Below are 24,478 nucleotides of genomic sequence, written 5' to 3'. Positions count from 1 at the left end.
CAAAAAATTTTGAAGATAATCTAATTCATGAATAATTTACTAACTTCATTAGCAAAGGGACTACTCACATGGATAAAATCAGTAGTGAAGTACTAGAGAATTTTTATTTAAACCACTATACTACTGTTTCATGACTTACTACACAGTGAGTTTTGGCTGTAACATATTCATAATGTTATTGTAAAATTAAGATGTTTAGAGTAATCTTATAAGTAGTACATCTAAGTTTTCAAAAGTGTTTCTTGATGTGTGTGCAAATGCACACACACTTCTCCCTTTTTAAAAATACATGATTTATTTAAAAATAGAAAAACAACAAAATAAAATAAAAATTATTTCTAAAATCATACAATGTTAAAATATGGAAAAACCATTAATCACATTTATGATTTCACCAAGAAAAAAATCTTTTGCATCACTACAACAAAATTAATTGTAAGCTGTCAGATCAGTATAAACTAATAACTCACCTTCTTTTGAGGACCACTTTTGAACAGCAGTAGTCTCTACAACAATGCCACTACTAAAAGCTGTAAGAAAGACATCTGCAACTGCCTTCTGGAATTCTATACTTGCACAGAGATATAGCTCTTGTAAAATTGCATCGACTACAGCACCATCTTTACTTCGTTTGTATCTTACATCCATCATATCCTTACTTTCAAAGCCAACTGTAAGTCCAATCATTCTGAAAGGCATAAGATTACACCATTTCTACACAAAGGCAGGCCCAATATGAACACATCTAACAAATGATCACAGATTCAAAGATTTCGAAAATTTCCTCAACTTTTTAACTATATAAGGAATTTGGTTAATTATAATGAAAGTTGTGGAGATGTTTCACTTAGTTTAACAAGGAAAGCACTAAATAGTACACTATGATAAGGCAATGGAGACTGTTAGTCCCCTTGGAACTGCTGGTTTTTTAAAAAAATATTTTGATAAAGACATTTCACTGTAATTGCTTTCCTTTATAATTGTATGAATTTTTAAAAATTATTCTAGGAAAGGATACAAAAATTTAACCTGATAAAGAGGCCCATGACACATACACCAAAAAAGGGCTAAAAAAAAATTCTGTTTCTCTTTAGATAATAGCATTAGTGCCAGCAAATTTAGGGTATCTTTAAAGAAAAAGTTGTCCCAAGAAGGCAATGAAGAAACCATTTCCGCTTCCTTGCAAATCTCACTGGACTGCATTAACAGCTTCCTTTTCACTAAAATATATTTTTATTTCTTCAATATTTCACAATTAAACACAAAAGAATTTATAACATTAATTTTTTGGAAATACTAAGTTCCAAATTCCTGTCCTACCTCCAGTCATGCTCCTTTTCTATGAGAAGGGAAGCAATTTGATATTAATTGTATCTGTGAAGTCATACAAAACCTGTTTCCAATATGACCCATTTTGTGAAAGAAAAAGAAAAAAAGAAAAATTAAGTTTAAAAAAAAAAGCATACTTCAAACTGCATTCAAAGTTCAGAAGTTCCCTCTTTGGAGGTAGAAAGCATTTTTTTTAAAAAATCATGAGTCCTTTATAATTGCATTGGATCCTTTTCTTGATCAGAGTGGTTAAGTTTTTCACAGCTGATCAAGCTTACAATATTGGGGCTACTATCCACCATGTTTTCCTGGTTCTGCTCACTTCACTTTGAATAAGTTCATAAAAGTCTTCCCAGGTATTCTGAAACCATTCTGCTTGTGATTTCTTATGACACAATAGTGTTCCATCACAATCATATACAAAAACTTGATCAGCCAGTCCCTGATTGATAGACATTCCCTCAATTTTCAATTCTTCACCACTACAAAAGGAGCTGCTTATAAATATTTTTGTACAAATAGGTCCTTTCCCCTTCTCTTTGCTCTTGTTGGGATAAAGACCTGGTAAGTAGTATTGCTGGGTGAAAGGGAATGCACAGTTTTATAACCCTTTGAGTGAAGTCCGAAATTTTTCTCCAGAATGGTTGGACCAGTTCACAACTCCACTGTCAGTGTGTTAGTTTCCCAATTTTCCCACATTCCCTCCAGCATTTCTCATTTTCCTTTTTGGTCCTGTTAGACAATCTGGTAAGTGTGAAGTGGTATCTCAGCTGTTTTAATTTGCATTTCTCTAATCCATAGTAACTCAGAGCTTGTTTTATGTGACTATTGGTAGCTTTGAGTTCTTCTGAGAACTACTTGTTCATGTCCTTTGACCATATATCAACTGGGGAATGGTTTGTATTTCAATAAATTTGGCTCAGTTCTCTATATATTTGAGAAACAATGCTTTTATCAGAGGAACTTGATGTAAATTTTTCTGAATTTCCCATTTTCCTTCTAATTTTGGCTGCATTAGTTTTGCTTTTACATTTCATTAATCAAAATTGTCCATTTGACTTCCCATGATCCTCTTTCTCTCTTCTTCGGTCACAAACCCTTCCCTTATCCATGCTCCCCTAAGTTGCTTATCGTATCACCCTTTATGTTTAAACCAACTTTACATACATAGGTTCATCACAGTTGGAAGCAAGAACACAAAGATGGGCTTGGTGTTTGTCCAAGGCTTTGGTGGCTTCACGAATTCCACGAGCCAGGCCATCTTGGATGAGTGCAGTTTTCAGCACTTCTTGTAAAGCAATATTAACGTCCATTACACCTCCAACAGCAATGCCTTCCTCGGCCATGGCAGCGGTTCATGAGTGAAGCTAAATTTTGAAAACACCCAGAAGCCTCCACCTCCCGCTCGACTCAGCAGCAACAGGGAAAGAGACAATCTGATATTTCTAAAGGACAGATCTGAAAAGGCTACTTCTCTTGATGAAGATGATTTAATGGCTTCCTCTGGTATAGGATAACATAAACAGACCTTCATGAATAGGCTCCAGCTTAGCTTTCAAAGATAATGAATTTTATTTTATTTTCCTTCATGTATTCCATGTACCACTCAAACTGGCCTTCTTGTTTTCCTCACGTATGACACTTCATTTTCCAACCTCATACCTATTAACTGGCTATCTCCTATGCCTAAAATTCTCCTTCCTCATCTACACCTCTTGACTTCTTTCAAGTCTCAACTCCTACCTAATCCTACCTTATCCAAGGGTTTTTTCCCCAATAATCCACAATGCTAGTACCTTCCCTCTGAGATGACCTCCAATTTAATCTGTATGTATCTTGTATGTACATGATTGTTTGCATTTTGTTTCCCCTTTGGAATGAAAGAAGTGGAAAGACTGCTAGGCCTGAAGTCAGGGAGATTCATCTTCCTGAGTTCAAATCTGGCCTAAGACACTTACTAGCCATGTGACCCTGGGAAAGTCATTTTGTCTTGTTTGCCTCAGTTTCCTCATTTATAAAATGGGCTGGAGGACAAGGCAAACCACTATAATACCTCTGTCAAGAAAACCTCAAATGAAAATATTTATAGCAGCTCTTTCTCTCATGGCAGAGAACTGAAAATTGAGGGAATGTCGATCAATTGGAGAACAGCTGAATAAGTTGTGCTATATGAATGTAATGGAATACTATTGTGTTACAAGAAATGATGAACAGGCAGACTTCAGAAAAACCTGGAAAGACTTGTATGGACTGATGCTGAATGAAATGAGCAGAACCAAGAGAATGTTGTACACAGTAACAGCCACATTATGGGATGACTAACGTTGACAGACTTAGCCCTTTTCAGCAATGCAAGGATCTAAGACATCTCCAAAAGTCTTATGATGGAAAATGCTATCCATATCCAAAGAAAGAACTATGGAGTTTGAATGCATATTGAAGCATACTATTTGCTCTTTTTTTCTTTTCTGTTTTGTTTCCTCTTTTTTGGGGTTCCTTCTATTGGTTCTAATTCTTCCTTGCAACATGACTAATGTGAAAATATGTTTAATAAGAATGTATATTTAGAGCCTATATCAGACTGCACACCGTCTTGGAGGGAGGCCAGGAGGGAGGGGGAAAAAATTTAAAAATCAAAAGCATTTGGAAGTGATTGCTGAAAACAAAAAATAAATTAATTTAAAAAAAAAAACCAAACAGGGTCACAAAGGCTCAGACACAACTAAAATGACCGAACAACAACAAAGAAGACTGTTGCCAATTCTTTGCAATCCTAATGCGTAGCATGGTGCAGAGTACATGGTAAGAGTTTAATAAATACTTGTTGACTTTACACAGACAATCAGATACACTTATACAAAATTCACAATATAATATTCATTCTCACTTTAGAGATTCCTTAGCTTTTTTTTTTCAAGGCTTAGTTCATTTGCCATTTCCTACAAAAGGCCTATCCTGATCCCCCTAATTACTATTTCTCATAATCCCCCCCAAAGGTATTTTGTCCAGGACTTTGTAATCGTTAGCACTGTAATCCTTCAGTATTCCTCTGATGATATCATTTGTACTCATAGGACTAATAAGACAAAGAAATGGGTAGCTCTTGTCATGATGAAAATTCTTTAGAGGCTCTCCATTGTATCTCACATACATGATCTGAGAAGGTAATAGACTACTACACAGTTGCCTATCATGGTTACCTAACATGACTTAATAAGAAAACTGTGTGGTACAACTGAAAGGGAGACGGCAGGTGTCAGAAAAACCCTGCTTTCAATTGCTGCCTCAGATTATTTACTAGCTGTATAACTATGGAATATAACACAGTTTTACCATGTATAAAATAAGTATAAAACTATATGCAGAACCAATCTCCCAGGGCTGCTATGGATATGAAATGAGATCATGTTTGAAGTGCCTCCATATTTAAAATTATATAAAATGTAATTATTGTTATTATTGGTGCCTGAAGTAATGATTTTGCAAGTTGATTTAGAACTGACATTTCGTTAAAGATTTGTAATAGTAATAAATCAAGTATTCCTAATCATAAACTCAGAAAACTGTTACTATACATACTGTGGAGTTGCCTTCCGGATATGGCTCCGTTTATCTTCTAATATACAGTTTTTCAAGGACAATGAAAAAAACACTGAGTCATCTGTCAACATTTTCCCCACAATTAAAATCTGTTCCAATTTAAACTCTGCAAGTTTCAACTGAGGATCTCGAACATCTACGAAGGAAGTCTATTTGAAAGAGAAATAAGCACAAATATTAACTTGCTTCCCCCTTCCCCCAAAAAATCAAAACACCATTGTAACGAAAGTTAGTGTTCAATATATATGTGGGAAAAAAACATTAAATTTTAAAATTTATTACACTGTAAATTGTTGATTAAGCTCTTTATTATATATAAACCCCTGGCTTTCTATGATTTAAGGAAATGCAAACATTAATATTAGAATGTCAGAAATTTTTTTGCCTACTAATAATGGAAGCAATTCAATTCAACAAAAATTTTAATAAAAACATGCTATGTTCAAGGTTTTGTGCTAGGCATTGAAAACACAAAAATGAAAAGGGGGTTTAAAAAAACCAGTTCCTATCCTAAATATACCGGTATTTTCAGTTTTTCCCTAGATACAATACCTCCTTCCATCTATCTACAAACCACACCTAGGTTTCCCCAGGCCCATAAATATCCTTCCCTTTTTCCTTCTATCCCATTTCATGTGCCTTTGAGTTTATATATCCTTCTTAATGAAACTGCTCTCTCAAAGGTCACCAGTGACCTCCTAATCATCAAATACAATAACACTTTTCAGTCACCTTTCTTACCTTTGTTTTACTGACACAATTGACCACAACCCTCTTCCCTCATCTTCGGATAATACATTTCTAAATTTAACTGCTCCTTCTATCTCCTTCACTGATTTCTCATAGTGATACATTAATGAGGGGTTCAACCAAATATCTGTTCTTATCCTCCTCTTTTTTCTATATCCTCTCCCTTAGTAATTTCATACATTCATATGCTTTTTTCATAACTGGTCTAAAATTAGATATAAAAACTATGCCACTGGAAAGGTAACATGGACATTATTTTACCTGCTTCCATTACTTACATTTTTAGGATCTGGGCTGTATACAGTTAAGGTCATATAGTCAGTTCTGAAATTGAGGTTTAATGTAGTCTTAATACGTGGTGCATGTGAATGCATTTCCACCACTGCTGCTGTCACTAAAGTTGTTCCTTAGAGAAATTGAAGGCATTGAAAAACATGAGAATTAAAATAACAGAAAAGCACTTTTTAAAAAAAGCTTTAGCTTTGATAGTGACTTCAGCAGATGAGAACATATAATAGATATGATAAAAAAAATCATCAGACACCAGAGAAAATGGTGAGAAAAAAAGATTTGACTTCACTAGCATTCATTTTTACTTAATTTTTTTTTTATAACATGCAGCAATATAGGAGTCAGCTGGAAAACTTACCCTCTCTACACACACACACACAAACACACACACAAAATACATACAATTTGTCATAAATACTGGTAGAAGTACTGAATAAATCAAAGATTAAAATAAAATCATATAGTAACTCATGTTTGTCCCTGCAACAAAGGCCCATCTTTTTAATTCACCTAATAAGACAGTCAAACAACCTAGGTTCATGTGCTGACACATACTATTTTTATTACCCGGGGCAAGTCACCTCAAACAACTCTCTTTATAAGATGAGTAGCAGTGAAACGGTACAGAAATTCCTCATAGCTCCCTATGCTAAAAAAAAAAAAATCGCAAATTCATATAAAAAAATTTTTCTTCCAAATATTCATGATCCTGAAAGCAAGATGCTTGCATAGTCTACACATCTTTGCTCTCTTTCACTGTTAACCCATATTTCATAGCTGAGAGAACTGAGGCTTAGAAACGTTAAGTCACTTGCCTGAGGTTATAGGTAGTAAGTAGAAAAGCCAGAATCTTAACTTGGGTCCTTTGAGTTTAGATCAAGTATACTTTCAACCGCATCACTACTTAAAATAAAAAAATAAGGACCAAAAAGCATTCTGATGAGAAAATCTACATAACAAAAGTTTTTGTTTTGTTTTTTAATAAATTTTCCCTTTCCTTCTCTATTTTGATCTTTAAAAGACAGAGAATTTTATATCTGATGTTGAAGACAAATGGTAGCCAATGGAGTTTATTGAGGTGGGTGGTGGTGATAGCGATATAGACAAATCTGTGCTTCAGGAAGATTACCTTGGCAACTGAGTGGAGGATGGACTGAACTGGGAAGGGACTTGAGGCAAGAAGACCAATATGAAGGTAATTACAATAGTCAAGGTATGAAGTGATAAAGACCCATACATGGAGAGTGGAAGTGTGTCAGAGGACAGAAGTACACAAGGGAGTGCACAAAAGAGATATAATAAACGTAAAATCAATAGGCGTTGGTACTAGATTGGATATGGGAGGTGAGGGAGAGTAAGGAGTTAAGGTTGATACCTAGGTTATGAACCTGTGAGACTGGGTGGAAGGGGGTAGGCAGGGGGAAATGGTGGTGTTCTTGATACTAATAGGGAAGTTTGGCAGAGAAGAGGGGTTGGGAGGGGAAAAAAATGGATTTGGTTTTAGACATATTGAATGTAAGATACCTACTGGACATCTTGTTTGAGATATGCAACAGACAGGTAGAGATGTGAAACAAAGTCAGGTAACAATAGGTAAAAAGATTTGAGAATCATCATAGAAGGGAAAAGAAGCGAAAAGTAACAAGAAATAGAGAATTATGTCAATACTTGACTTTTATTTATAATAAAAATGGCAATGCAATATTTATACCAGATAATCCTCAGATATGCAAGTATTAATAAATAAGTTCTCACATACATTTTCTCAAAACTAATAAATAACTAATAACCATATGATCCTGTACTATTTCTTAAAGTTAAAAAACATACCTCCAGAAAGACGATGAGTTGTAGGATCACTAACACCATTAGACTCTTCTATGACTGTAGCTACTGAAGGACTGGTATCTATAATCCATATATTTTCATACAGCATTTTAACTATCATAGTCATGTCTTCTTGACTCAAAATAAGCTGTTCAAAGTAAGCAGAAAATACAAAATTCTCATTCTGACACATCAATATTAAAAGAATTATTAAACCATTAGCATCCAGTTGTCCTCTACAACCAACTTAGAAAATTAATGAATATGTACTGACTATATTTTTATATTTCCAAATGGTCATATGACCTACACTAAATTTTTAATAATGGAATATATGATTTCCACAAGGATGTCCTAATCTTACAGAAATTAAATATGTTTAAATACATTCTAAAACTAAAAGCTATTTTTAAAAATTGTATCTTTGTACACATTGTCACTTTTATTATTTTAAAGCCTGCATTCTTTATAATACTATTTCTTTTTTAATACAAAAATTTAACATGGAACAAAGGATATTATGAATGATTTAATTATGGTTTCTTGGAATAATATGTGAGCTACCAAGGGGCGAAAAATGATTAATAATTAGAACTATAAATATATAAAACAGTGAATTAAAACCTAGTCTGCATTAATGAAATTAATCATTGTAGTAATTTCATATTAACAGAACAATCCAGTATTGTAATAACAGTTCAAGTCTGATATTATGCTACTGAATCAAGCAAAAATGAAGCTGGAATGTAAAGTCAATTAAAGACTTGAATTTGTGATATAGGAGAAAGAAAATTCAGCTTTCAATCTGCCGACACCTAGGTTCAAATTCCAGGTAACACTTAACAATTACATGTTCTTGGACAATTCCTATAATACTCTGGGTCTCCATTTTCTCATCTGAAGAATGGGGATACCAGTAAAATCATTTGAACACCTCTAAGTGTTATGCATGGGCAACAAGGTGGCTCAGTGGAAAGACTCATCTTCTTGATTTCAGATCTGGCCTCAGAAACTTGGTAGCTGTGAGACCCTAGGAAAGTCACTTAACCCTGTCTGCCTCAGTCCCTAATCTGTAAAATGAGCTGCAGAAGGAAATGGCAAACCACTCCACTAAATTTGCCAAGAAAACACCAACAGGGATAATGAAGAGTTGGACATGATTGAATAACAACAAAAGTGTTTTGCAAATATGAACTATTGCTATTATCACACTCATATAAGGAAGCTGTCAAAGGAAGATATTGCAAGAGGGATCCAACGAAATTAATCTTTTAAAATGGGGAATTTAAATGTTTCCAAAAGAACAGAAAGAAGACATTACTATTAAAGTAAGAAGAAGAAAAGGAAAAAGAAAACCTTGTCTTCAGAAGCTTACACTAGCTGCTAGCATTTTGAACAATGTATAAATGGACTCATCGGAGGATTAATCTACAAACTACTTAAAATGCTGGGTGTGTTACAAAACTTTTGGTCCTTTAAAACTACCAGTGAAGCTGGGTCCCTGGGTGTGCTCACTAATCATAGCCACTATGAGCTATGCTCAAATTAATGTTTGCTTACATTAAAGTATGTAAGTTAAAGAATGAGAAGAGAGAGAGAGAGAGAGAGAGAGAGAGAGAGAGAGAGAGTGTGAGAGAGTGTGTGTGTGTGTGTGTGTGTGTGTTTCTCCATGCAATTAATGGAACAGAAAGCTTTTGGATTTACAGGAAACTTAATTTTGAAGGGTCTCTGAAATTTCTGAAAAATCAGAGGGGTTAGACATATAGATGATCTCTAACGTCTCTTCCAGTTCTAAAATTTAAAATCCAATAATATACTTAATTGATCAAAATACTTTCAATGAGAATTCTGAATCTATAACTTATTGTCCTAATACCCCTACTCCCTAATCTCTTATTACATACATTAATACATGCAATAAATACAGAGACAGTGTATTGGCAACATCTAACTATATTAGCATATAGATTTCTTCAAACTCACAGGGATTCAAATACATTTATATGAGACTTTGAGATTTATAAATATCACCGTTTCTTATCTGTGTCTCTGCTTTTCCCCTTTCTTCACTTCCTCTCTACACAGTCATATAAAGTCAAATGAAAATAAATTTTTTTCAGCTTAACGAAAAATTTAATTAGCAAAAACAAAATGAATTATTTAGATTTCTTTATTCTTAGGAGGTGATGATGGGGAGTATGACTAGACTTGTCAATGTATTAATATGTTCTAGTAACTTAAAAATTTTTTTTCCAATTTCCAAAAAAATAACTTTTAACATTTCTTTAAAATTTTGAGTTCCAAATTCTTTCCCTCTTCCCTCCCCCCCCCCCCCCGTGTAGAGAAGGCAAGCAATTTGATATAGGTTATTCATATGCAGTTGGGCAAAACGTATTTCCATTTTAGTCATGTTGTAAAAGAAAACAGACCAAAAACAAACAAAAAAACCCCAAGAAATTAAAAAAGTAAAAAATCAAGTTGGCTTTGATCTGCAGTCAGACTGCATCAGTTCTTTCACTGGAGGTGGATGGTATTTTTCATCATAAATCCTTCGGAATTGTCTTGGATCATAGTAATGCTCAGAATAGCTAAGTCATTCACAGCTGATCATCATACAATACTGCTGTTACTGTGTAGAATGTTCTCCTGGTTCTGCTCACTTCACTTTGCATCAGTTCATGTAAGTCTTTCCAGATTTTTCTGAAAGCATCCTGCTCATCATTTCTTAGAGCACAATAGTATTTCCAACACAATCACATGCCACAATGTGTTGAGTGGATGGGCATCCCTTCAAATCCCAGTTCTTTTCCACCACAAAAAGAGCCACTATAAACATTTTTATACATAGAGGTCCTTCTCCTTTTTTTATTTTTTAAATCTCTTTGGGATACACACCTAGTACTGGTATTGTTGAGTCAAAAGGTATGCATATTTTGTAGTCCCAACTGCTCTCCAGAATGGCTGAAATCAGTTATATCTCTATCAATGGTACTTTAGTGTCTCAATTTTCCCACATTCCCTCCAATTTGTCATTTTTCTCTTCCTATCATATTAGCCAGTCTGAAAGGTGTGAGGTGGTATCTCAAAGTTACTTTAATCTGCATTTCTCAAATAGTGACAATGCATTTTTTCATATAGGTAACTTTGATTTCTTCTTCTGAAAACTGCCTGTTCATATCCTTTGATCATTTAGCAATGGGGGAATGACTTGTATTCTTATAAATTTGACTCAGTTCTTTATATATTCGAGAATTAGGCCTTTATCAGAGAAACTTCCTATACATTTTTTCTACAATTAAGATTACTGTCTATTTCCCTACATCCTATTTTCTCCATTTATCCTCTCATTCTCCTTTCACCCTATTTCTCCTCAAAAGGGTTCAGACCACCATCTCCCCCAATCCACCCTCCCTTCTACCAGCCCCCCTTTCAAGTCTTACCCCATTCCTCTCCTATTTCTCTGTAGGGTAAGATATTTTTCCACACCCAATTGAATGTGTACATTAGTCCTTTCTCGGAGCCAATTCCAATGAGACTAAGGTTCAAGTGTTGCTTATCCCTAACACTCTATCTTCCCCTTCATTGCAAAAGCTCTTTTGTGCCTCTTTTATGTGAGATAATTTACCCCATTCTCACTCTCCCCTGGACTATAAGGACAGGTGAGAGCCACAGAATCAACACTTTCAAATTGTGGTAAAAAGACAGACTTTGAGGGTCCCTTGTACAGCATGGAGATCAAATCAGCCGATACTTAAAGAAATTAATTCAGCCTATTCACTAGAAGGCTAAACACTGAAAATGAAGTTTAAATACTTTGGCCACATAATGAAAAGACAGGACTCAATGGAAAAGACTCTGATGTTGGGAAAAACTGAGGACAAATGGAAAAGATGGCAGAGGATGAGAGAGATAGCTGCATGAAAACAATGAACATGAACCTGGACAGACTTTGAGAGATAGTAGAGGATAGAAGGGCCTGGTGTGCTATGGTCCATGGGTCACAAAGAATGACTGAACAACCACCACCACCATCTCACTTCCCCTATCTTCCCTAGTAGATCCCTCTTTCCCACTGCTTAATTTTATTTTTTTACATATCACCCCATCTATACTCAACTCACATCTGTGCCCTCTATCTATGTATACTGCTTCTAACAACCCTAAAAAATCATAAAGTTCTCAGGAGTTACAAATATCTTCCCAGCTAGGAATGTAAACAGTTTAACCTTATTGAATCCCTTATGAATTCTCTTTCATGTTTACCTTTTTATGCTTCTCTTGAGGCTCGTATCTTAAAGTCAAATTTTCTATGCACCTTTGGTCTTTTCATCAGAAATGCTTGAAAGCCCTCTATTTCATTAAATGTCTATTTTTCCCCCAACGGGTTATACACAGTTTTGCAGGACAGGGAATGTTTTTGGTTATAATCCTAGCTTCTTTGCCCTCTGGATTATCATACTGCAAGACCTCTGGATCTTTTCACGTAGAAGCTGCTAAATCTTGTGTTATCCTGATTGTGGCTCCAAGAAATTTGAACTATTTCTTTCTGGATGCTTGAAATATTTTCTCCTTGACCTGGGAGCTCTGGAATTTGGCTACTGAAAATCCTGGGAGTTTTCATTTTGGGATCTCTTTCAAAAAATGATCAATGAATTTCTTCAATTTCTATTTTACCCTCTGGTTTTAAAATATCAGTGCAGTTTTCTTGGATAATTTCTTGAAGGAGAGTCTATACTCTTTTTTTTTCCCCCATGAGTTTCAGATAGTCTAATAATTCTTAGATATCTGTTTTCCAGGTCAGTTATTTCTCCAAGAAGATATTTCACATAAACTATTTTTTTTTATTATTTTGACTTTGTTTTATTGTTTCTTGATGTCTCGTGGAGTCATTAGCTTCCACTTACCCAATTCTAATTTTTAAGGAACTATTTTCTTCAGTGAGCTTTTATACCACCTTTTCCATTTGGCCAATTCTGGTTTGGGTGTTTTTTCTTCAATATTTTTTTGTGCCTCTTTACCAAACTGTTGACTCTTCGTTCATTATTTTCTTGCATCACTTTCACTTCCTCCAATTTTTCCTCTACCTCTTTTATTTGATTTTTAAACTTCTTTTTGAATTCTTCTAGGAATTCTTTTTGGGGCCAGACAAGAATTCACATTCTTCTTTGAGTCTTTGGATGTAGCTGTTTTGACACTGTTGTCTTCTAAGTTCATGTTTTGGTTTTCCTCATCATTATAGTGACCTTCCATGGTCAGGTTCTTTTTGTTTTGTTTTTTCTCATTCTTCCAGCCTATTTCTTGACTTTTAGCTTGATGTTAAAGTTGGGCTCTGCTTCTGGGATATGGAGGCACCATCCCAAGCTCAAGGTTTTCATGCTGCTTTTTTCAGAACTAGCTCTGGAGGGCCTACAAGGTTTTTTTTTTAAATTTTTATTTTTTAAATTTTTTTTTCCATATGCTTTTGAGTTGAAAATTTTTCTCCCTTTTTCTCCCCCCTGCCCGCAAAGAAGGCACACAATCTGACATAGGCTTTACATTTACTTACCCATTAAACATATTTGCACATCAGTGAAGTTGTAAGTAAAAATTAAAACCAACAGGAGGAACCATTAGAAAGATGAAACAAAACTCGACAGAAGGTAAAAATAAGTGATAGCAATTCGACTTCCATAGTTCTTTCTTTGGATGTGGACAGCATTTTCCATCCTGAGGCCTCTGGAGATGTCTTAGATCCTCGTAATGCTGAGAAGGGTTCAGTTTAACATTCTTAGTCATTTTATAGCGTGGCTGCTATTGTGTACAAAGTCCTCTTGGTTCTGCTCACTTCACTCAGCATTAGACCATATAAGTCTTCCGAGGTTTTTCTGAAGTCAGCCTATTCATCATTTCTTACAGCACAATAGTATTCCATTACATTCATATACCACAACTTGCTCAGCCATTCCCCAATTGATAGGCATTCTCTCAATTTCCAATTCTTTGCCACCACAAAAAGAGCTGCTATGTATATTTTTGTACATGTGGGTCCTTTTCCCATTTGTTTGATCTCTTTGGGATATAGCCCTAGAAGTGCTATTGCTGGATCAAAGGGTATGCACATTTTTGTAGCCCTTTGGGCATAGTTCCAAATTGTTCTCCAAAATGGTTGGATCATTTTACAACTCTACCAACAACGTATTAGTGTTCCAATTTTCCCACATCCTCTCCAACATTTATCATTTTCCTGTTTTGTCATGTTGGCCAATCTGATAGGTGTGATGTGGTACCTCAGAGTTGTTTTGATTTGCATTTCTCTAATCAATAACAATTTAGAGCATTTTTTCATATGACTATAGATGGCTTTAATTTCTTCATCTGAGAACTGTCTGTTCATATCCTTTGACCATTTATCAATTGGGGAATGGCTTGTGTTCTTATAAATTTGTCTTAATTCTCTATATATTTTAGAAATGAGGCCTTTATCAGAGAGACTGGTTATAAAAATTCTTTCCCAATTTTCTACCTTCCTTCTAATCTAGTTGCATTGGCTTTGTTTGTGCAAAAACTTTTCAATTTAATGTAATCAAAATTATCCATTTTGCTTTTCATAATGTTCTCTATCTCCTGTTTGGTCATGAATTCTTCTGTTCTCCATAGATCTGATAGGTAAACTATTCCTTGTTCTCCCAGTTTACTTATGGTATCAGCCTTTATATCTAAGTCATGAACCCATTTTGACTTTATTTTGGTATATGGTGTGAGATTTGGGTCTATGCCTAGTTTCTGCCATACTCTTTTCCAGTTTTCCCAGCAGTTTTTTTCAAAGAGTGGGTTCTTATCCCAGAAGCTGGGGTCTTTGGGTTTATCAAATAATAGATTACTATAGTCATTGACTACTGTGTCTTGCATATTTAACCTATTCCACTGATCCACCTCCCTATTTCTTAGCCAGTACCAAGCAGTTTTGATGATTGCTGCTTTGTAATACAATTTAAGATCTGGAATGGCTAGGCCACCTTCCCCTGCATTTCTTTTCATTAGTTCCTTTGATATTCTGGACCTTTTGTTTTTCCAAATGAATCTTGTTATTATTTTTTCTAATTCTATAAAATAATTTTTTGGTAGTTTGATTGTTATGGCACTAAATAAGTAAATTAGCTTAGGTAGGATTATCATTTTTATTATATTAGCTCGGCCTACCCATGAGCAACTGATGTTTTTCCAATTATTTAGATCTGATTTTATTTGTGTGAAAAGTGTTTTGTAATTGTGTTCATAGAGTTCCTGGGTTTGTTTCAGGAGGTAGACTCCTAAATATTTTATAATGTCTACAGTAAGTTTAAATGGGATTTCTCTATCTCTTGCTGTTGGGCTTTGTTGGTAATATATAGAGGGCCTATAAGTTTTCAATTCTTCCAAGATGGTATGGTCTGAGAGGTGTGGTCACTGCTCTCCTGACCTGTACTCTGGTCTATGAGTGAGCATGAGCACTTTTTTCTGCCCTGAAATTATGAGTAGGGCCCCTGTCCACCTGCAGCCACATGCCCTACTATGCTAATGGCTCCTCCTTGCCCTGGAACCGTGACCTGGAACCACATACAAGCAACACAATAGAGTTCTGCAACCAGTGCCAGCAAAGGGTTCCCTATTATCTCCTTCTGACCTCCTTACCATCTGCGTGAGGGCTGAGAGCTCTGGAAGCCACTAATTCCAATTCAATTACCCATGTTGATTCAGTTGGTCCTGAGGCTTGCTGATGCCTTGCTGGGGTTTGGCCTGCACTATAATGAACTTGACTCTCACCCCTCACCAATCTTCTAAGTTGTCTTGGGCTGGAAAATTTTTTCACCCTACCCTTCTACTGGTTCTGCCGTTCCAAAATTCTTTTTTTAGGAGCTATTTTAAAGTTGTTAGAAGGGGAATCTGGAAGAACTCAAAAGAGTATCTGCCTTTTTTTCTATCATCTTGGCTCTGTCTCTCCAAATGAAAATTTTAAAATATACATTATTTGTATACAACGGTATAAAATCTTACAACAATCAAATGTATTTTTAAAAGACAAAGTAAAATAGAACAATAAGCAATTTGGCAAAGTGTTCCATATCTTAATAGGAGACATAGAAAAACATCAATATGAAAGTACAGTTAGGAAGAATTATCTGTGCTTCAAATAGCTATAAATCACCCCTCAAACTTAACACATACAAAATGGCATTATTGTTTCCCCATCAAAACAACTTGCTACTACTTCTAATTTCTGTGTTTCTCTAAATGATAACTACACTGGGTATACTTTACAAATACTGTATTGTAATTGTGGTCAATCTTCAACTTTCCCAGGGGTAACGTCTTTAAAAATGGCACAAAAGTATAAATGCACAAATACTGATAAAATAAATCTATGGGATATAGGGGATAACAAACCTAGGGTGACCAAAAACTGTAGTCTTTCACTAGATTGCTGAAAATGCACTTTCCTGCATAAAATTCTTTATACCAAAACATTAATTCTTATAACATGCATTTTTTTATAACACAGCAAATAAATAAACCATAAAATGCAGGCAATGCAAGACTGGATTGGGATGGGCTGGGGCTGGAACCCTAAGGTAAAAAAGAGAAAGAGGCAATACCTGACATCTCTAATCTGCCTTTTGCTAAGTGGTTAAACTGTTCCCAAAGAAAAGCACATTCCTTGGGGTGAATCACTCACCCCTAGGAAACCCTGCCTAACAACTCACATGTGCTACTTCTCCAGAAGCTTGGAAACCCAACAGCATTAGCAGGAGTGTCACCAGGCTAGAGATGCCAGGGAGAGGTGGCCACCATCTCACGAACTTAGCCAGTTTTTCATTTTTTCAATTCCCTCATAGCCCACTTGAAAGGCTACTTTAGCATCTTTTGGAGCAGATTCATGAACACTTATGAAAACTTCCCTCCTTTTTGTAGATATAAACTTGAGCATTGCATCACTTATTTTCTTTCTCTATTGACAGAACAACTGCAAATGTGAAAATGAGTTTCGTAATAAAATCATGCTAAGTCTTAAAGTCATGAATGTTAAATGCACAAATGTTGACAACTGACTGTATATAATTACATAATTAAAATAAGTAGTTTTAATGAATTAAGTTAAAATAATATAATTCACACAAGAACCATGTCAGGTTAGTGGTTTTAGTATTTCCATTTTGAAGAAGAAAAAAATTGAGGCAGACTTACACAAGGGTCGCACAGGTAGATAAGCATCAGAAGCCAAATTTGAACACTGACTTCAGGCCACAACACATTTTGTGCACTGCACAACCACCAACCTTTCTAAAGGATACATATGGAGGGGACGAGAAAAGATGCCGGGACTAGAAGAAGTACTTAGTTTAGCTCTACCAACATTTTTCTCCAAACAATTTTAAAATAATGCCTCAAACTGAATTCTAGAATTACAGAGCCAACAATGTGAGGGTGAAATTTTTTCAAGCCTAAGACAACTTAGGAGATTAGAAGGAGAGATATGTGATATATGCCAGAAAGAGACCTCAACATAAAGTTAAATAAAAAATAGGGTAGAGAAATGAGTAAACAACAGAAAATGATCCTGACCATAAGGCTGCTAAGGTAACAGGGAAGATAAGACATAAATTCAAAAGAAGACAACAAAGTCAAAACAGTTACAAGACTCATATAAAAACAATGTGAAACATAAGCAAAACAAGATTCCTAGAAAAGCAAAAAATTATTTCAGAACCAAATAAGAATGGTAGAGGGAAAATTACGTAAAAAAATTAAAGAAAATTATGACAAAACAATTAACAGCTTGGTCAAAGACAAAGACAAACACACACACACACACCCCCCTTAAAAAACATAACTGGCCAAAGAGTAAGAGAGGTATAAGAATTCAATGATGAAAATAACTGCTTGAAGAGCAGAACTGGACAAACAGAAAAAGGGGTAGAAAAGTTCACTGAAGAAAAAATTCCTTGAAAATCAGAATTGGACAAGTAGAAGTAAATGAGACACAAGACATCAAAACCAATTAATCAAAGTCAAAAGAATAAAAAAAAAAAAAGAAAAGAAAAGAAAAAGAAATGTGAAATATCTCACTGGAAAAGCAAATGACCTGAAAAATAGATCATGGAAAGGTGATGTAACAATGACTCTTCTTGCTGCTCAATTGTTTAGTCCTGTTGACTCTTCATAAACCCATACAGAGTTTTCTGAGCAAAGATCCTAGAGTTGCTTGCCATTTCTTTCTCCAACCCATTTTACAAACAAGGAAACTAAGGCAAAGAGGGTGAAGTGACCTGCCTAGGGTCACACAGCCAATAAGTGTCTGAGGCTGGATTTGAACTCATCTTCCTGACAACAAGCCCAGTACTCCATTCACTGAGGCACCTAGCTGTCCCCTAATTATTACTGGACTACCTGAAAGCCAAGATAAAAAAAAGATTCTAGATATCCTATAAGAAAAATTTATCAAGGAAAACTGCCTCGATATCCTAGAACCAATGGGTGAAGTAGAAATGTAAAGAATCCAGGGGTCACAACCTAAAAAAGATCCCAAAGTGAAAACTCTCAGGAATATCATAGAGAAATTTCAGAGGTCCTAGGTCAAATACTGTGGCACCACAGTCAGGATTCACAGAAGATTTAGCAGTTACCATATCAAATGAGTGGAAGGCTTGGAATATGTTATTCCAGAGGCAAACAAGCTGGGATTAAAACCAAGAATAACTTATCCAGCAAAACCTGAGCATACTCCTTCAGAGGGGAAAATGGACATTCAATGAAATAGAGAGCTTTTCGGTATTCCTGATGAAAAGACCAGAGCTTAACAGAAAATCTGACTTTCAAATACAACACTCAAGAGAAGCACAAAAAAGCAAACTAGAAACAGAAATCATTAGGGACTAACCAAGATTAAACTGTTTACTATTCTATATGGGAAGATAAGTTATAAAAACTTAATCATTTTTAGAGTGGTTAGAAAGATTCTTCTAGAAAGAAAGAGCATGGCAGTGAGATGATGATGTCAGGATGATGTAAAAAAAATAATAGGTAAGAAAGAGGGATGTCTTGAGAGAAGGAGGACAGGAGAAGAAGAAAACGGAAAAAATCATCTCCAATAAAAGAGGCACATAAGGAAGAGTTTTGACAGTGCAGGGGAAAATGGAGGAAGAGGCGGTCAACACCTGAACCTCACTCATATCCAAACTGACTCAAATAATGAAAATATATATATGTATGTACACACACACACACACACACACACACACACACACACACTCAGTAATAGAAATCTATGTTTCCCAATAGAAAAGTAGAAAAGAAAGGTGCCATAAGAAAGGGGAAGAAGTAATAAGAGGGACAGCATATAAAAGAAGGCAGTCATCAGAAGAAAAACAGACTTTAGAGGAGGGAGAAGATAAAAAGTGTTAGATAAACAGAAGAAATTAGTATGGAGGAAAATATACAGTTACTAATCATAACTGTGAATGCTAATGGGATGAACTCACCCATAAAAGGGAAGCAGATAGCAGAATATATTGGAAGCCAGAATCCAACAAGTTGTTTAAAAGAAACCTACCTGAAACAGAGACACACACACACACTGAATTAAAATAAGGGGCTGCAGCTGAATCTACTATGTTTCAACTGAAGTAAAAAAGGCAGGGATAGAAATCATGATTTCAGATGAAGCAAGAGCAAAAATAAACTTAATTAAAAAGATAAGCAGGAAAACTACAACTTGCTAAAAGTACCACAGACAATAAAGTAATATCAATACTAAACACATATGCACCAAACAGCATAGCAGCCAAATTCGTAAAGGAAAAGGTAAATGAATTACAGGAGCAAACACATAGTGAAACTCTACTAGTGGGTGAAATAACAATTCTACCTACGTTAATTTACTTATTCAATGCCACACCAACCCAACCAAGAAACCAAATGATTATTATGTAGAGCTAGAAAAAATAACAGAATGAATCTGGAAGAACAAAAAGTCAATCCAGAGAAGGGAATCAATGAAAAGATGTGATAGAAGGCAATCCAGCAGTACCAGATTTCAACCTACAAAGTGTTAATCATCAAAACAATCTGGTACTGGCTAAGAAAGGGAGATTAGGTACACAATACACAGGAGTAAATCTCCATAGTAATCAAGTGTTTGATAATCCTGAAGATGCAAGGTTTGGGAAGTAAGAACTCACCATTGACAAAAACTGCTGGGAAAATTGGAAAGCAGTTTGGAAGAAATGAGGCATAGACCAACATCTCACACCATATATCAAGATGAGGTCAAAATGGGTAATGGGTTTAAACATAAAGGGTGATACCATAAGCAAATAAAGTGAGCATGGAAATCTATGGATAAGGGAAGGGTTTGTGACCAAAGAAGAGAGAAAGAGGATCATGGGAAGTCAACTGGACAATTTTGATTAATGAAATGTAAAGGCTTTTGGGTTTTTTTGTTTTGTTTTGCTTTCTGTGAAGCAATTGGGGTTAAGTGACTTGCCCAGAGTCACAGAGCTAGTGACTGTTACATGTCTGAGGCCACATTTGAATTCAGGTCCTCCTGACTCGGGGCCAGTACTTATCCACTTCACCACCTAGCTGCCCCAAAAGCTTCTGCAAAAGCAAAACGAATGCAGTCAAAATTAGAAGAGAAATGGGAAATTTAGAAAAATTTACATCAAGTTCCTCTGATAAAAGCATTGTTTCTCAAATATATAGAGAACTGAGCCAAATTTATTGAAATACAAACCATTCCCCAGTTGATATATGGTCAAAGGACATGAACAAGTAGTTCTCAGAAGAACTCAAAGCTATCAATAGTCACATCTAAGTTACTACTGATTAGAGAAATGCAAATTAAAACAACTGAGATACCACTTCACACTTACCAGATTGTCTAACAGGACCAAAAAGAAAAATGACAAATGCTGGAGGGAATGTGGGAAAATTGGGAAATTAACACACTGACAGTGGAGTTGTGAACTGGTCCAACCATTCTGGAGAAAAATCTGGAAATATACTCAAAGGGTTATAAAACTGTGCATTCCCTTTCACTCAGCAATACTACTACCAGGTCTTTATCCCAACAAGAGCAAAGAAAAGGGAAAAGGACCTATTTGTACAAATTATGTTCTTCAAAATGAATTTTGTTTTTATTTTTTCCTAGCTCTATCTTTTGCTAGTTTAATAAACAATTTAATGGAATTACCATAAAGAGCAAATTTAGAATTAATTGTTCTTAGAATATTTAATAGAATTTGCTTGTGAATCTACCTAGTACTAGGTTGGTTTTTTTTTCCTTTAAAAGTTTATTTAAGCTAGAGACCAGGAAGGGATTTAAGAAGTCACTTAATCTCACCCCTTCATTTTACATATGAGGAAACTGAGACCCAGGGAGATTACATGATGCATGAAATGTAATGTAGTATTAATGAACTGTAAGAAATGGGGAAGACAACAAATTCAGAGAGGCATGGGGAGACTCATATGAACAGTTGTATAACTAAGTGAAAGAAACTAGGAAAAAAATATTCACAATGACTGCAACAATGTAAACAGAAGGAACTAAAACCCAAAGCTGAACATCAAGTATAGAGCAGATATAGAACGCCCTGTGTAACTAGCTTGCCCAAGAAAAGATAAAAGAAAATGCTTGAGATGAGCCATAAAGGAAACTGTGTGGTCTAAAGAGGTAGAGTTTTTGAAGTAGTACTTTCTGGCTGGAAAGGCATGAAGATAAGAGAAAGAGTGACATGTTGTGAGAACATGCTCATTAATGAATGCACTCAACTGGTGGCACAGCTAATCTAGACATTCTAGAAAGCAATTTGGACCTATGCCCCCAAAGTTGCTATACTATGCATACTCTGACTCAGCAATACCAGTACTAGGTATATAATGCAAAGACATTACAGGACAAGGAACAGGCTTCATTAAAATAACTCTTTTTGGGGGAAAAAACTGGAAACTAAGGGGGTGGCCATCAATTGAGAAATGTCTGAATGTTGAAAAGACAATCAACTTTAAAAAACTTAAGAACTCCAATCAATGCAATAATCGATTACAATTTCATAGGGCTCAAGATGAAACATGCTAACCATTTCCTAACAGAAAGCAGATAGGCTTGAAACATATATATTTTTAGACAATGACAATGCAGGATTTGTATTGCTGAACTATGCGTAGTTGTTACAGGTTTTCGGTTTTGGTTTTTTTCCCTTTTTTCTCCATTGACTGTAATGACTGAGATGTTTAAAACAATGCTAAACCAGGAAGCAATGTCTCTTTATATACACTTACCAACTTTTCAACTTAAAAAATAAAAGCATTCTCTATCTGACAAAATTGTAAAAAACTCATTATAACAACAGGATTTTTCAAATCATGAATGCAGGTTAAAGAGGAGAGGTGTGGGAAGGGATCAAGTAGCAAATTACTCTCTGATTAGTCAAGTATTTAAATTTCTTTGTTTGCTGTGTTTGTGTGATTTAAAGATGTACACTGTTTCTACTACTGGAATCACTTAAGGGCCCTTTTATTTGTATGCATATCTTGAAACAATTTTATTCTTTTCTTACTGTATTTTCTTATATGACCTGGTCAACTCATTTAGCCTCTTCAATCTATTTCCTCACCTATTACAAGAGGGTCAGACTCCATGATCTCCAAGGCTCCTTTCAACAACAAAATCATTATGCCTCAGCCGTTAAGAATTAAGGTCTCTAGATTTTGTACATTTTCATAGGTACCCATGATCAAAAAACATAATCACCTAGTGCTCCAAATTTCTAGTGATGAGCTTTTTCTACATTTATCTAGACTCCCTATTGACTCTCAGTTAAAATACAAATTCCTCTCATTTAACATTTCCAAAGCTTTTCAAAATCTGGGTACAACCTATTTTTTTCCAGGTATATTTCACTGTATTCCCTCTCAAACATCCTATGCTCAAGCTGACTAACTTATGTGTTGTTTCTGGTATAAAATATTCTCTCATGCCTCTTGAATCTTTCCACAGACTGACTCCCATGCCTCAAATGATCTCTCTCCTCACCTCCACATTCTGTGATCTTCAGATGTCTTCAAGCACCTTAACTGCTGCCTTCTATATGTGAAGCCTTTCTTTCTTCCTTCCCTTCACTCCCATAGAAACACCTCCTCAAGAGACAGCTAGGTGGCCTAGTGAACAGAGCTCTAGAGTCAGGAAGATCAGACTTTAAATCTGGACTCACATACTTACTGGCTGTGTGACCATGGGCCTTATCTGTAAAATGAGCTGGAGAAGGAAATGGCAAACCACTCCAGTATCTTTGCCAAGAAAATTTCAAATAGGGTCATGAAGAGTCAGGCATGATTTAACAACAATACACCAAGCTGTGTATGTGCTGTCTGCTGTTTTCTCAAGTGGAATATTAGGTCCTTGAAGACAGAACGTCTCCTTGTTGTCTCTATATCCCCACTGCCCAGATAAAGTCTTACACAGTAAGGAGTTAATAGATGCTTACTGAATTGATAGATTTAGAAATGGCTTCTTTCTATGTGCAGGGATCTCCCAAATCTATTAAGGATACTTTAATCAAAATCTTGAGATTTATTCTACTAATTCTATTAGGTATGATATTCCTCTTCCCAATGGCTAGGAAATCCCAACATCCAGCTCACCTAACCCCTAGGATTAGAAACAAAGTTTAGGAAATGCCTTTCTCCTGCAAGCTATGAGTGTTCTCATTCACACTCAGTCATACTCCCTTTCCCATGGCCTAAGTCACCTATACCTGGCCTCTTTCTCTTGTTCCCTCTAGAACTAACATTTTATTGTTAAAATTAATTTACTTTTTTAAGTCTTCTTTTACATTGCTTCCACCTCCTGACAATAATTTCACCTCGGTTCTCCCCTAAAGGTATTACATCCTCAACATCTTCAAAGCTATGCCTTCTCACATCGGCCACCAATCACAGAACTTCATTGCTCCTTCTGCCACTTCCAGAATCTACTTCCATTCACCTCACTCAATAACTCCTACCCTGAAGTTCACGTCATTCAGTTCCTGAGCCTTGTTGCTATTTTCCCACCTTCCTCCTTGACTAAAGTATATGGCTCACAATCCTTTTCTCCTACACAATGCATGCCATCATTTTTGGTGATAAATATTCACATTAATGATTCCTCTAATGATAATTAAACTCCTGTTCATCAACCAAACTCTCCTTACTTCTATCTCAGCAATCCACAGAAATGATTGCCTTAAAATTACCTGAAAGTGGTCTAAGATTCATAACTCAGAAATTCCCTCTCTAAGCACTATGTACTATCTTTATACCTTTCAAGCAGTGTCATTCATCCCGAACATCATTATAATTTTTTTCCTTTATTCTTTCCTTTTCTACCAATCTATCACCCATATTCTGGCTTCACTTCCCTCCATTTTCCCATCCATTCAACATAACACAGTATGAGGCAGTCTAGCATAAGAGATAAATTACTAGACTTGGCGTAGATAAGAATTTGGTTCAAATCTCAAAAAGGATACTTAATAAGGGTATGAACAAAGACCCATCCCTTAATCTGTTTAAGTTCCTATTTTCTCATATGTAAAATAGGATTAATAATACCCATGGTAATTATAAAGCTGCTGTATGGGAAAGTATTAGATACCTTATCAAATACTTTGCCAAAATCTAG

General features: G+C 35.5%; 1 protein-coding gene across 4 annotated transcripts in view; it reads right to left on the bottom strand.

Moving 5' to 3' along the window:
• Positions 1-24,478, bottom strand: part of VPS13A (vacuolar protein sorting 13 homolog A) — a 269,159-nt gene that overhangs the window by 121,475 nt on the left and 123,206 nt on the right. For all 4 annotated transcript variants that reach the window (XR_013485955.1, XM_078152664.1, XM_020995599.2 and 1 more), the window contains exons 35-38: positions 7,801-7,945; positions 5,958-6,085; positions 4,909-5,078; positions 471-688 (exon numbers count right to left, since the gene is read on the bottom strand). Coding sequence is in view for 3 of the 4 variants with exons in the window: in XM_078152664.1 (XP_078008790.1) it covers positions 471-688; positions 4,909-5,078; positions 5,958-6,085; positions 7,801-7,945 (661 nt within the window). In the remaining variant the exon portion in view is untranslated. The remainder of the gene's footprint in view (positions 1-470; positions 689-4,908; positions 5,079-5,957; positions 6,086-7,800; positions 7,946-24,478) is intronic.

The sequence above is a fragment of the Phascolarctos cinereus genome, unplaced genomic scaffold, assembly GCF_003287225.1.
Source record: "Phascolarctos cinereus isolate Bilbo 61053 unplaced genomic scaffold, phaCin_HiC Scaffold_4;HRSCAF=312, whole genome shotgun sequence".
Taxonomy (NCBI): Eukaryota; Metazoa; Chordata; class Mammalia; order Diprotodontia; family Phascolarctidae; genus Phascolarctos; species Phascolarctos cinereus.
This window is presented reverse-complemented; position numbering and strand designations above follow the sequence as displayed.